The 13,690-nt window shown below is 37.6% G+C and overlaps 2 protein-coding genes across 4 annotated transcripts; one reads left to right on the top strand and one right to left on the bottom strand.

The window, feature by feature from the left end:
* The first annotated feature begins 222 nt into the window (after nt 1-222).
* LOC113323812 lies at nt 223-9,485 on the top strand. Its single transcript, XM_026572159.1, has 11 exons — nt 223-2,795; nt 2,980-3,219; nt 3,850-3,976; nt 4,557-4,709; nt 4,887-5,110; nt 5,240-5,309; nt 5,575-5,781; nt 6,188-6,423; nt 7,668-7,746; nt 7,828-7,965; nt 8,633-9,485. Exons 1-11 carry the CDS (start codon nt 484-486, stop codon nt 8,837-8,839), a joined length of 3,993 nt encoding a protein of 1,330 aa, XP_026427944.1. The 5' UTR covers nt 223-483; the 3' UTR covers nt 8,840-9,485.
* On the bottom strand, nt 2,550-12,413 carry LOC113323813 (protein KOKOPELLI-like). Of its 3 annotated transcripts, XM_026572160.1 has the most exons (9): nt 12,227-12,413; nt 11,965-12,039; nt 10,525-11,849; nt 10,088-10,180; nt 9,923-9,994; nt 9,726-9,820; nt 6,906-6,971; nt 6,767-6,821; nt 2,551-2,674 (listed from the first exon to the last, which is right to left on the bottom strand). In XM_026572160.1, the coding sequence occupies exons 1-4, from the start codon at nt 12,320-12,322 to the stop codon at nt 10,153-10,155; spliced, it is 1,524 nt and encodes a 507-aa protein (XP_026427945.1). In that variant the 5' UTR covers nt 12,323-12,413; the 3' UTR covers nt 2,551-2,674; nt 6,767-6,821; nt 6,906-6,971; nt 9,726-9,820; nt 9,923-9,994; nt 10,088-10,152. The 3 variants fall into 3 exon arrangements, with proteins under 3 accessions (XP_026427946.1, XP_026427945.1, XP_026427947.1); XM_026572161.1 differs by lacking the exons at nt 6,767-6,821; nt 6,906-6,971 and having other exon boundaries at nt 2,550-2,674; nt 9,722-9,820; XM_026572162.1 differs by lacking the exons at nt 2,551-2,674; nt 6,767-6,821; nt 6,906-6,971 and adding an exon at nt 7,980-8,162 and having other exon boundaries at nt 9,722-9,820.
* Nucleotides 12,414-13,690: the final 1,277 nt, after the last annotated feature.

Raw genomic sequence — 13,690 nt, 5'->3', positions numbered from 1 at the left:
AAATCAAATATTGCACAAAATATTAAAAGACAAGCTTTTTCGGGATGAATGAGAGTATTATTTAATAATTAAGGAGTTATGTCAGATCCCTGATTGTTTTAGGGGGCAAAACTAAAACCCCCATAGTAGTGGGTAATGGGTAAATTACACGAAACGTGAACCAATTTTGAAGACTATTTACCTGAAAGGAGTGATTTTTTTGTTTTATTTCAAAAAAATTGCAAGAGCCAAAAAAAAAAAAAAAGAGAGTGAAAAAGAGAAACCCTTTTGCTTTCCTCTTCTTCTGCTGATACTTCATATTTTGCTTTGTTTCTCACTCTTTCCTTTTCCTGGTTCAAAAAAAAGGAAAAATATTGAACCTAAACCCAGTAACAAGAACCGGCTAGCAACAGAGAATCGCCCTTCTACTCCAAAGTTCTTCAACCCGAGTAATCAAATCTCCGTTTCATCTGATTTTTTTGATTTTGATTTTGTGATGTTATTATGTCTCCGACATTGGTAGATTTCAGAAGTACTCCACAAATGCAATCTAAACAAAACCCTAACCCTAGTAAAGGTGAGATCCCTTCTTCTTCTGCTTCTTCTAAATCCTTTGATTTTGATTTTAATGGTATTTCTACCAATAATTTTAATTTCTTCTCTAAAGAAAACCAATCATTAAACAGAAATTTAAATGAAGGACCTTTTTTTGATCCTAGTTTTACCTCACCTGTTTCTTCTGTATCTCGTACTATCGGTTCTGAGAAACCATTAATGGATACTTCTTCTGGTCTTTCAAAACCTAGACTTGTTAAGGTCAGAAAACATATGGGTACGAGGTGGGTTAAAAAAGATTCTGGTTTTCCTACGCCGTCTTCAGATACTTTAACTGATCAATGGGTTAGTTGGAATCCCTTTGCATCAAATTCTGCTCAGAAGAGTAGTTTAGGTGAAAGTATAGGAAACGAGATGAGGAATTTGAACCTTGGAAGAGAAACAAAGGAGAAGGTAAATTTGAATTTGGGTAAGGATCCTGTTAAGCATGCAGATGGTTCATTTGTATCAGGTACTACCAATTTGAGAAACCCAGGCTCTAATTTGAAAACAACTGGTTTAAGTGAGCAAATAGATAAATCTCTTCCGGATGACATGACCAGGTTGAACCTTGGTAGTGAAACGAATGTAAGTGGAGTAAATTTGGGTGTAAGTGATGTACCCATAAAGAATGTTTTTGTATTTGGAAGCGGCAGTAAAAAGGGTGCAGGGTTAGATGAAGATACGGTGTCAAATGGTTTGAGAAAGTTGAACATCGATAGCGTTGAAGTTAGTGGAAAAAACTCATTCAGCTTAAAGAAATGTAGCGGGATATCTGATGCTTTTTGCCAAAGCTCGAAGCTGCCAGATGACATGAAGAAATTGAACATAGATGATTGCGGGAATGCTGGGGGCAAGGAGAAGACTAAAGAAGCTGATCTTGGCTTCCAAGGATTACAGGGTAAAAGTTCAGGTGTAGGATCGGGTCCTCACAGCGAGGCTTCTAAATTTCGGTCAGTTGGAAGTACTTTTGAAGTGCCTTCGATGGAGAAATCCCAAAAGAATGTGAATGGTGGTTCTTCATGCCCAGAAAATGAATCACATACATCCTCCTTTAGGGAACCTAAGCAGGATAACTCGTGCTCTTTTGCGGGCTCATTTCCCCATGTTTCATCGGGAACCCCTGGGTTATTCCAATCCGCTGGGAGTAGTTTTGAAGTACCTTTAAAGAGTGGAGCTGAAAAGAAAGCAAATTTTATATTTACAAGCTCACAAGATGGATTTAAAACTCCCCAATTCAGAGCACCAAAGCTGGATAGCTCAGGTTCTTCTATTGGGGACCTTGCCTCTTCGTTTAACAAGAAGTTGGATTTCACTGCTCAAAAATCAGCAAAAGACAAGCTAAAGAAAAGGAAAGGAAAGCTGAAGCCAAATACCCCAGTTTACCAGTGGGTTAGGAAAGACAAATTCTCAAGCGAAAGTTATTCCCAGGAAAAACCAGACTCTCCTGGATCTTGTTCACCAATGGATTTTTCCCCTTACCAGGAAACATTAGCAGACGATCAGCCTCCAAAAGAAGCTTCTATTTCATCAGGTGAATTCTTCCACTTTGACCCACAATCAGCATCAACTGATGCACACCCTTCAGTGTCTGTAAATGCCACATGCAAACTGAATATTAACACTGATGAACTGAAACAAGGAGAACTAAATGATGGTAGATCTCAAAAATCTGAGAGATGTGATGGTGCCAGTAATGTGACAGAGGGATTTGTTTCTGGAGACAAAGCTGAATATCTGAAATTCACAGGCGTAAAATTGGACACAGACATCGATGTTAATGCGACAAGAAAAATTGAAGCTAATATTGGGTCAAATATGGGGGAGAAAGCTCATGATACAAGCTCACAGTTTTGCTTTGCTTCAGGTTCAGACAATGTTAGTTACCCTAGCTTTACGTTTGGGGCGTCCCCCTCTCCTCAAGGGAGTTTATCTGGTCCAGCTCGTCACTCCAGAAAGAAAGATCGAAGGAAAGTTGGACAAGGTTCACATCCTAATGCCAAAATTCACTTGGCATCTCCTAACACACCCTTGTTTCCTTTTGCTGGTAGTTCATCACAATCAGTCCCTGGATGTGATAAGACAGAAGATTTACCTGTCCCTGAAAGCAAAGGAAACAATCGGTTAGAAACAGATAAAGAACCAAAGGTGAAGGAAGTGACCAACACTGTAGCTGCTGTGACAGACACTGTGCTGGAAGCATGTGAAAAGTGGCGAGTCAGGTGTAGTTAATACCTTTTTATTCTCCCCAACCATTTGTTTGATATAATTTTAAGAGATTTCGCTTTCCGGTTATCTTTAGAATTCATTTGTAGTTTGATACCGTTGGTCTGCATTCTTGTATGTTATTTCGAACATCAAAGTTTGACTCTCAATTTTAACACTGGTTGATATTATTTAAATCAGGGGAAACCAAGCTTATGCAAAGGGAAATCTGTCTAGAGCTGAGGGCTATTATACACGTGGGTTAAATTGTGTTTCACGAAACGAAGCTTCCAAAAGCTGCTTGAAGGCTTTGGTCTTGTGCTATAGCAACCGTGCAGCAGCAAGGATGACCCTCGGGAGAATGAGAGAGGCACTAGGAGACTGCAAAGAAGCTATGGCCTTAGATCCTAACTTTTACAAGGCTCAACTCAGAGCTGCTAAGTAAGTGCTTCACTTGGTTATTCTCATCTCGTGATTTACCAACCGAGGCTGACTAACAATTTATTTAGGGCACAGAATATAATCGTATAGATTGTTGACAATTTATTTATTGAAAGGTCACAGCATGCCGTTTCTGCATCTGCATTCTTTTTATCTTTGGAGTATGTTATTACGGTGAATGTGTGAAAGCTTCTAACGTATATGCGGGTTAGTTAGGAAGTTTAAAGTAAATTATTCTGAGTTTTGTTTGAAAATATTGAATGCATTCATCATGAATGAATGATATACGTTTTAGGATGGACATGATTAAGATGTTATCATTTTCATCCGTCCCTCATGTATATTTATCATTAGAAAAAAGGGGAAATGTTTGCAGAGACGGAAACCTTTGAGGTGTTTGCATCAATTTTAACATGTTCTGACTGACGATACGGGGATGTCTCTATTTGAGTATAATTTTACTGAAAGTTCTCTTTTATAATACTTGTAAGGATAAAGTAGCAACATCATTTCTGGATAACTGGCTCCACTAGTTATTAGGATGGTCTGTTCTATACATTTGTTATACGAAATATCTTAACAATTGTGCATGCTGCAAAATCTACTCCAACTGTTCATTGTACTTTGCAGTTGTCATCTAGCGCTGGGGGAAGTCGAAGACGCATTGAGATATTTTAGGAGTTGTGCTCAGTCAGGAGGGGTATGCTTGGACAGAAAAGTTGTTATTGAAGCTTCTGATGGACTACATAGAGCTCAGGTAAAATGGGATTTTGTTGCATCCATGTTTTCATACAATTATTCATTCATCATTCTTGAAGTCTTTGTTTGACGTTTAGTCATGTTATTTGGAAGTGTTTATGTGGAAGCTAAAAGCACGTTCTGATATAACGATTCCCCTGCATGATATAATTAGAGATGGAAATTTGAAACTTGTCAGTTCTCTACTATGCAACTATCAACATTATACTATAACCAAGTTTATAGGATTACTAAGTTAATTATCGGGATACGGAACCCTACTTTCCTTTTCTGAAGCGGTGATTTTTTGTGTTTACTTCTTAATGTTAAAAGCATTTCAAATCAGTAAAGTTGTCCCTCTTCCTTCTGTTTCCCTAATTCTTTCCTAACAAATTTCTCTTTAGGAGTTTGCATTAAAAATAAATTAATAAAAGTAAAATAAGTGAACTTGTCTAGCGCGATTCTGTTTGTGTGTGTTCTGCAGTCAGTTTAGAGTTTTAACGTTTGATCTGTTTTACTTCTTTCTGGTATTAGTGAACTCCATTAACATGTTTGTTGGCACATTGTCTGATTTTTTGAGGTTATTCTATGTATTGCAGAAAGTTGCTGGATACATCAATCATTGTGTTGAAGTTTTGCAGCAGAGGAAATTTGGTGATGCAGAAAAGGCACTCACCATGGTTACTCAGGCTGAATTGATATGTCCAAACTCCGAGAAACTGGCTGAAATCAAGGCGGAGACGCTCTTCATGGTGTGTGCTTGTTTATTTAGCTTTTGCAAATCTGTGGTGCTTATTCAGCAATATTTTACTACAACTCTGTTATGCTTATTCAATATGATTCTTCGAATAGTTGGATTCGTGTGACCCCTCAATCAGTTTACTTAATCTGCTCTAACTTTCATTGGCATTTCATCATTGATTAAATAGCTGCGAAGGTATGAAGAGGTGCTTCAGCTGTGTGAGCAGTCTCTGGGTTCTTTGTTGTCTAATGCTGATGGCCAGTCGGATAACTCGAATGCCCATGTAAGCTTAAAGAATTCTCGTGCATGGTGCTGGTCCCTGATTTCTAAATCTTATTTTTACCTTGGGAGGCTGGAGGAGGCTGTTGGATTTCTTGATAAAATTGAGCAGGCAGGACTTGTGGCAGAAAAGTAAGATTGCTTTTTCATTTCATATTGTAACTTTGTTCATTAGCTTATGACTGGATAGTCTGATTTCCCACGTCTCTTCTTTCTTTCTCGTCACTTACATACTTCTTAAATCTTCTTTAAACTATCCAGGAATGAGGTCAATAATCTGAAATCATCAGCATCATTATCGGTAACCGTACGCGAGCTATTGCGCCACAAGGTATGTTCGCTAACCTTCCATCATCTCAACTCAAGATGCTCTCGTTATTACTGATCAAAGATATGATCTCAACATCGATATCTGTTTGATCTATCTGTTAGGTGCTGGCCAATTTGGAATTATGTGTTTCTTTCGTAAGAGTATACTCTTCGTATTTATAAGTTTTGGCGTTTACACTATTTACGCATATTCCGCATTCTAGACCTTACAATGAAAAACATGTGAAGTTTCTTGGTTATCTATATGATTATATTTTTTTCCGCAGGCTGCTGGGAATGAAGCTTTCCAATCAGGAAAATATTCTGAAGCAGTCGAGCACTATACTGCTGCGGTATCATCCAATGTTGAGTCACGCCCTTTTGCTGCGATATGCTTTTGCAACCGTGCTGCTGCATACCAAGCTATAGGCCAGATAACGGATGCCATTGCTGATTGCAGCTTAGCTATAGCTCTTGATGGAAATTATCCGAAGGTAAGTGTATATGCATTTGGTCAGTTGTCCTTAAATGGAAATATATTCATATTGGGGAATAGTCTTGTGGTTATGTGTGTGCAGTCGTTGTGCTTCGTTTGCGTGCTAATTCTTTGAAACTATGTAAACTAATATAATATATGCCAACTTTGATCATCTAACAGGCAGTTTGTTTTCTTTGTAGAATTGATGGATCAGTTACTTAGTTTTGATCTTAGAGCACCTAGATTCCAGGGTAGTTAATAGATAATATTTTTTTATTTTTTATCTTTTATTTTGTATCTTCTTTCTTTTTGGTAAATTAAGAATCCTAATTCGACTAGATAGATTCACAGGAATCCTCTCAAGATTTCTCGATTTACCTACTTCTCAATCTTTATGTTTGAACTATCTGTATATTTTGCAGGCAATCTCGAGAAGAGCTACATTACATGAGATGATCAGGGACTACGGAAAAGCAGCTACTGATCTTCATAGACTTATACCTCTTCTTGAAAAGCAAGCCGAGGATAAGGCTAATCAAGCTGGAAAACTAGGTAGACAGACCAGTGTTCCGAATGATTTAAGACAAGCACGTTCACGACTTTCCACCATGGAGGAAGAAGCCAGAAAGGAAATACCTTTGAATATGTATCTTATCTTGTAAGTTTCTTCACATAATGAACCTTGTTTCATGATTTGACCCGTCACATTAACAAACAATGCTTGCAAATAAAACATAGAAAAATATCGCACTAGAGTCCAGTTCTGTTTGTGCAAGAAGAACAATCACTTTAATTATATGTTCATGTACCTAGGGTTGTCTTTCGTATTCTACATATCATATGTATTTGTGCCATAGGATATCCCTTCCTCGCTAAGTACTTGCGAGGGACATAATATAGTGATTGAGTGGATTTCTCTAACTCAATTAAGAATCACTTGATATAGGCAATACCTTATTTCTTTATGTGAACATGATTTACCATTAAAATAGATCTTTTACCTGCCATAAACATGGTGCTGATAGATGCTCTCGCCATGGTTAATCCTACTAGATGCTGCCAAACACAAAGGTACATCAGGAGGAGATTTTTAAAATCATGTTCTGTGATACTAGATTTGCATGTGTGTTATAAAAATACCAGTCTTGCTTCTTGTTCAGTATCCTTCTTCTATCTTACTCCTGGAAGGGGTTGCAACAAGGAGAGCTTGATAAAATTAATGTTGTCAGAGGGACTAGCATCTGATGGGGTTACTGTTGTCTAAATATATTATTTATTCAGTTACCATATAAATAAAAACATGTGCACTTATTTTTCTCCTTGTAATATGAAATCCATAACATTTTTGTAAGCTATTGTAGTAACAGTACTACTAACGTCCATACATATTTAGCCATAGCACAAGAACGCTTTCAGTTTTTCTTTCTCTTGCTGAACTAAAAGAGATGATAAGTTGGTAGGGGCCATTTGATAGAAGCAAGCCAAAAGTGGATGACTTACTATGCAAGGTTTTACTTAAACTGAGAATATGATATAGAACTATATTTTTAGTAATGTAAGAGTTACTAAATAGTTTCATCCTGACCACATGAGTGAAAGACGGGAAGAGTCAAGGTTGCGTGAGAGGTTTCCTTGGATAGTGGTCATCCATAGAACTGATATGATTGTTTGAATGTAAATTTGATGGCATTGAAAATTGTTTGAATGTAAATTTGATGGCATTTAAAATCTATATGTTAACTATAGTGCTTTAAGTATTTTTTAGTAAGTGTTCAGGATCTGGACTTCTTGTATCTCTTCTAGTGTTTTTTCCACTACTTACAGTTTTTCCCTTCTGCTAATCGCTGAATGCCTTCGATGCCATTTTTTCTAAAATCTTTTGTCATTTCAATCTGACTGCAGAGGAATTGAACCATCAGGCGATGCTTCAGATATAAAGAAGGCTTACAGAAAAGCAGCACTTAGATATCATCCAGACAAGGTATGATGAATCTTTCCCTTCCTGTTAAAGCATCTACAGGTTTGTCAATATTTTGTTCTAACAATTATGGTATTCATATAGGCTGGCCAGTTCTTAGCACGAACTGATAACGGAGATGATGGGTTGTGGAAGGAAACTGCTGAAGAGGTTTACAAGGAAGCTGACAAACTCTTCAAATTAATTGGAGAGGCTTATGCAATACTTTCTGACCCAGCTAAGGTCTGCAGCTTCGATTGAATCTTGATTCTTTTTATTTTTGTTACCATATTTCCTTAAGGCATAACATCTTATACTTGCATAACACCGTAGTTGCTGGTACAGCAGTATGAGGATACTTCAATTGATTATATCTTCTTGAATAACACAATTCAGGACCATTCTTGTTATCCAACTACCTGAAACTCGGACCATATCACCTGGCCACACCGTCAAGACTCATCCGTCAGATGCTCAGATGGAATATCACGAGATTTAAATCATAGATGTTGCTTAAAAACAAACCTACTGTATTATAAAATGTTTTACGTGTGTTACAAATTTGGATTTGCCTGTCCAAGTGTTCATCCTTTCATGAGTCTAGCGTGCTTGGTAAAGTTGTCAGGTGGCAAGTCCCAATTAGGGTAAAGTAAGAGGTTGTACAGCTTGCAGAATTCGATTTATTTTGCTTACCAACTTAATCGTGTAAGCAAATAAGAAAACCAAATCCTTGTATACAAGCACTAAACACAATATCCTTAGAATACATAACACCTCCACGCTGGGCTTCTACTGTTTGGCTCATCCTACCTCATAGGGCAGCAAACAGTTTTAAGTGAATAACCCTCATTAGCTTTTTAATTTCACGTCTTTTTAAGCCGTTTATGATTTAAATGTTTTTCGTTTGCAGCGCTCGCGATATGATCTTGAAGAGGAAATCAGGAACTCCCGGAAGAAAACTAATGGAAGCTACAGTAGTCCAAGACAATCATATACTAACAGCAGTCCGCATGAGAGACGTGGCAGCAGCAGCAGAAGGGAATGGCAGGAATTTTGGGATTCGTACCAAAAGTCGAAATGGTCAGAAGCAACTAGGTCAAGGAGTAGATATTATTGACAACTGCAACCCCAAGTGCACATACTGCGAGTTATAGTCATCAATCTCATCCTGTAATGTGATAGAGTTTGGTAGTTCAGCTACTGTCATCGTGGCAGAAACAGATTTAAGTTTGTGAATTTCAGCTGAGAAGACATTGGAATGATTGAAGAACGTTCAGATGTTTAAAAGAAATTAACATCTTTTGGAAGGACACAGAAATGGTTTCAGGGTAATTCACTGGGCAAGGACCAGAGATGTTGGATGTTCAGTGCTGCTATCTGAACAACAAAAGTCTCCTAGTATAGAAATATCATCAATGTGTACAGACTATAGAAATAGATTGAAAGATTTGGCCAATGAGAAAGGTGCAAGTGGTTGCAAATTCTCTCGCAAGTGCTTTTCAGAAAGGATTTACTTGTTTGGCTTTTAGTAGAAAACAGTAGGATCATAAAGATCTGTCTACTGCAGAAAGTTAGTTGATGCCGTGATGTTGTTTTGTTAAGTTGGTTGATTTATTCTCTTACACTAACCATTGGAATGCTGGTATTGTATTCCTTTGTTGTTTAACAAGTGAAAGTATTTAATGTATGTTTCAACTTCAAAGTACAATGACCAAATCAGCGAGCTTTAATGTATGTTAGCTTTAAAAGCATTTGGTTCTGTAGTGAATGGTGTACCCTAATCTATCAATGTGATCTACATGATACAAAAAGTTCTAGGAAACATGAAGAGTCCAAGAAGACTACCTTTTTCTACAGAACTAAACATTGGAAATTTATAAAGTGAAGGAATATCAAACGCATTTGAAGTCCAAACTTCAGAAGTATGCTCAATTGGACTTACATTCCGTTTAGTTTTAGTCAATAGTGAATCAGTATGAAAATAAAATTGAGAAAGTACCGACGGAAAATGTTGTGGTACTTGCGCCATATCTACCACCCTTTGATTTTCTTGAGGAGCAAGGACCATATATGGTAAAAAGGAGCTTGCACTTCGCAGCTGCATACAAACGAAATGTAAAAATTATAAGCATCCAAAAGCTACAGCCAAACACTGTTGCAACACTGTTATTGTCTAGTTGCAATGAGAAAAGAGAAGTACCATGTAGTAACCAGCCATGTATTCTGGAGTAGCGCCGATTGGAACTTGAGAATCATATACGACCAGTCCAACCTGTTAATGATTACACAAGGTGACCCCAAGTTCTTGATGAAAACAAAATGAAGAATCAGCAAAGATTCCCTTTATTATCATTGAGGCACTGACCACTTGCTTAAAGGATTCAGGTTTACTCTCTGTTTAACAAAACACCAAGTAAATACATCAACTCACTAAAGACACCCAGGCTGAAACTTAAACCTGCAAGAAGTCACATATAACAGAAACAAAGTCATGATGCTTCTGCAGTATGATGAACTCATCAAGCAATAGATGACATTTAAGATGAATGATGTTAGAAAGTGATGCAGATAAGTTCTTATCAATCCTAACCAGCAGTTACATGGTTCTTCCATGAGTTGATTAGTACCAAAAAAATAAAATATCAGTTAAGAATCAGATATACTCATAATGTACCAAATACTAACCACAAATGATGTATTTACATAAAATCTCTAATACAAACACTAAAATTGAACATTCAAATACGGAACCCAGGTTAAGAATCAGATATACTCATAATGCACCATTTCCTGTGTACTTACAGAAGTTTCTTCATCTTAGTGTTATGTTTATATCCCTTGGACTTGGGATACTTGGTCTTCATTCCAAGTTTGGCGCGTGATTTTCCAACATTAGATGACCCTCGTCTATGAATTTTCTGCCACCAATGCAGTTTCTTGCGAACAACATTTCCCTTACCTGTTACTGTTCTTTCTAACCGTCTTTTACCAGCTGTTGACGGCTTAGATTTATTCGAGCCCAGGAAGTGACCAACTACACCTCCAAAGAACTTTCTGACATGTCCATGTTGTTTGGGCTCGTTCTTGACCTGTCTTCTGTTGTTCTTTCTCACCATCTGGTCATCGCTTTGGCAGTGGAGTTTACCGTTACTTACAGGATTTGCAACGGAACGATGATGAGTGTGGACAGTTTCATCCTCCTTGGATGATTTAACACCAGTATTATGACGGCTGGGGTGATGGTGGTGGTCACCAAGCTTGTTCCTTATTCGTCTAAACCATCCCACCTTGTCAGTGGAATGATTCGATGGATGAACGTTGGAACCACGATTCCTCCTATGTGAGTAGACCTCATCTGGTGATCTACTATGTGAAGTGGACCTACTGGAACTACATGAATAATCTGGCGAACGGCGACGGTGATCCAGTGTTCTGCCTCGTGGATGTGGTTCCCTCCCGTTGCCACTAGAATACTCGTTGTAGCTTGTATTTGGAGCAGCGGAACCAGATGACGAAGCAGAATATGTCGAATATGTTGACTCCCACGACGATGTTCTTTGATATCTACTAGGAGAATTCGAACCAGTTGAGGAAGTTGCAGACCTCGCAGGTGAAGTAGACCTTGATCGGCTTCTACTTTCAGAGCAACTCGAGGAATCTGAATATGATTCTACTATATCTGGCTCGAATCGCATCAATGTTGGAGCCAGTATGACATCGTATGAAGAATTACTGTATCTCTGTCGAGATGGACTAACTTTCTTCTTCTTTGGGGAAGATATTCTCTGCCGAGTCTCATTTTTCTTCGTAATTCTTGGACTCAATCTTTGCTCCTGTGCATATGGAATATCCTCCCACTTTGATTGTCTTTCAAGTGCATACACTGTTTCCTGACCAGATTGATATCTTGGAACAGTGGCTGCACTCTTCTGTTGATTGCCGGAATGGTCATCCTTGACAGAGTCAGAAACCAATCGAACTGACGAAGGTTGTTGAGGATGCTTTCCAAAATACGCAAACCTTCGTGCTGCATCTACTGCAATAACCATCTTCCTTCCAGCTTTCTTCATTTTGCCACAATTCGGACACATTTTAGGAGGAGATTTAAAATATTTCTCCTCAAACGTCTGTTTTGATCACCGGAAGAAAAGAAAAAATTAGTAAAATTCAAACCCTTTAAACCAATTAGATAAGAAATTAAGATATTTGATCATGAGTTGGGGTGAAATATTGAATGTATACCTTTAGTTGGGACTGAACAGCATGCTCGGCGATATTGTTTATCACCCTTTTAAACCCAAGTTTATCCTCATCTAACTGGAAAACAAACAGAAAGAAAAAAAAAAGGGTTTCAGAGGAATAAAATCAAATTGCTTGCAATCAGAATAGTTCAGGAAGAATTAGAACAAGAAAACTTAGAATCGAAATAGGGTTCTGATGGAGTGATTTCAGAAAAAGAAAATAGGTTGAAACCAGAAGAGTAGGATTAAGATTCTTTACTTACTGTTGGAGAATTTCTTGAGTTTTGGTCTTCATAGAAGAGTCGCAATATATTTTCAATGGAGCGCATGGTTTCTGCAATCTTATTTTCGGAATCCATTTTTGTTCTTTCTTGATTTTAAAATATCGCTGACTCGCTGAGAGAGCGAACGAAAAACAAATTATGCGGAGAGTAGTTACTGTTAACAGAGCGGGACTACTACAAAATGAAAAATGTAGGTTATGAGCGAGTATCATAGGGTATTTATAATGCATGGATAAGTATGTGTCAATTCTTTGAAGAGCAACCTTTGAATCATCACAGTGTTTTGAAGCATCACAATGTTTCAATGTTGATTGAAACATTGTTTGAAAAGACACTAGTCTCTACAAGGACAACTATTTACAAGATTAAGGATTTGTTCAAAAGTCTCCTCTCGTATTCAGCCACCTACACTAACCATTAGAGTCATGAAAGTGCAACTAACTCTTTCAAAATGACAGTGGATGCAACCCTGTTAATTCCTTTGTGACTGCAGCAACAACAACAATGTGGGCAAAATATGCCCAAATGGTGGCCTTATTGATTCTATTCTGTTTAAAACAACTCCAAATAATATGCATGAATGCTTGTGCACTGTAGTCTATGTACTGTTGGGTGCAGTAATCAAAAATAAAGAAAAATCAAATAAGCAAAAGTTATTGATACTTAGTTCCTTTAAATTGAAAGTGATCGATTTGACGAAACGGACGAGTTTTTCATATCTCCATAACAGCAACAAGGCAAAAGTTTAGAAAAACAGAATGAGTCACGTGTCCAACACGCTGCCCCTAAGACATTAGCTCCCGGCTACACTCAAGAGTGATGCTATACCCTCACAGGAAGGATATCTCCAGGATAAAACACTCTACTACACCTACTACTAGCATATGTAGTGGATGCTCAACTTGAGCTTGGCAACTCCGAAAAAACCTTAAGGAAAATCGCGAACGCATAAGAAAACTAGAACTTTACCCGTGCCGTAACTGCACGGCCTCCATATTAAGTAAAAAAATTATGTCAATTTTAATCTTTGTCATTTTTTTTGTTGATTCTATATAAAATGACAATTATTCTCCATGTTTTTTAATTGTTATGTTTTCTTTCTAAGAATTGCTACGTTGACCTAAATATTTTTCTCGAAAAAATCATCGGCGAAACATGTAGGGAGACCAACTAAAACCTTTATTATCCCTATCGTTATTGGGTTTTTCATGGGTTATTTTTCGGAAAAAATTGTGGTCATCCTGTACACTTGTTTCTTTTGTATTAATAACCATCTTATTTTCACGTAAAAAAAATCAACTGCAACTTCCATAATAAATGTTACTTATATCTTAACGACATAGAATAAACATTGCCACTAACACACTGAGAACCTACACTACCATCACCAGTCCACTCATCACCACTACCTTTTCCACCACCAACAATATCGTCACTGGCTCC

Source organism: Papaver somniferum, chromosome 11 (genome assembly GCF_003573695.1).
Source record: "Papaver somniferum cultivar HN1 chromosome 11, ASM357369v1, whole genome shotgun sequence".
Taxonomy (NCBI): Eukaryota; Viridiplantae; Streptophyta; class Magnoliopsida; order Ranunculales; family Papaveraceae; genus Papaver; species Papaver somniferum.
Note: the sequence above shows the minus strand (reverse complement) of the source record. Positions and strands in the feature narration are given on the sequence as shown.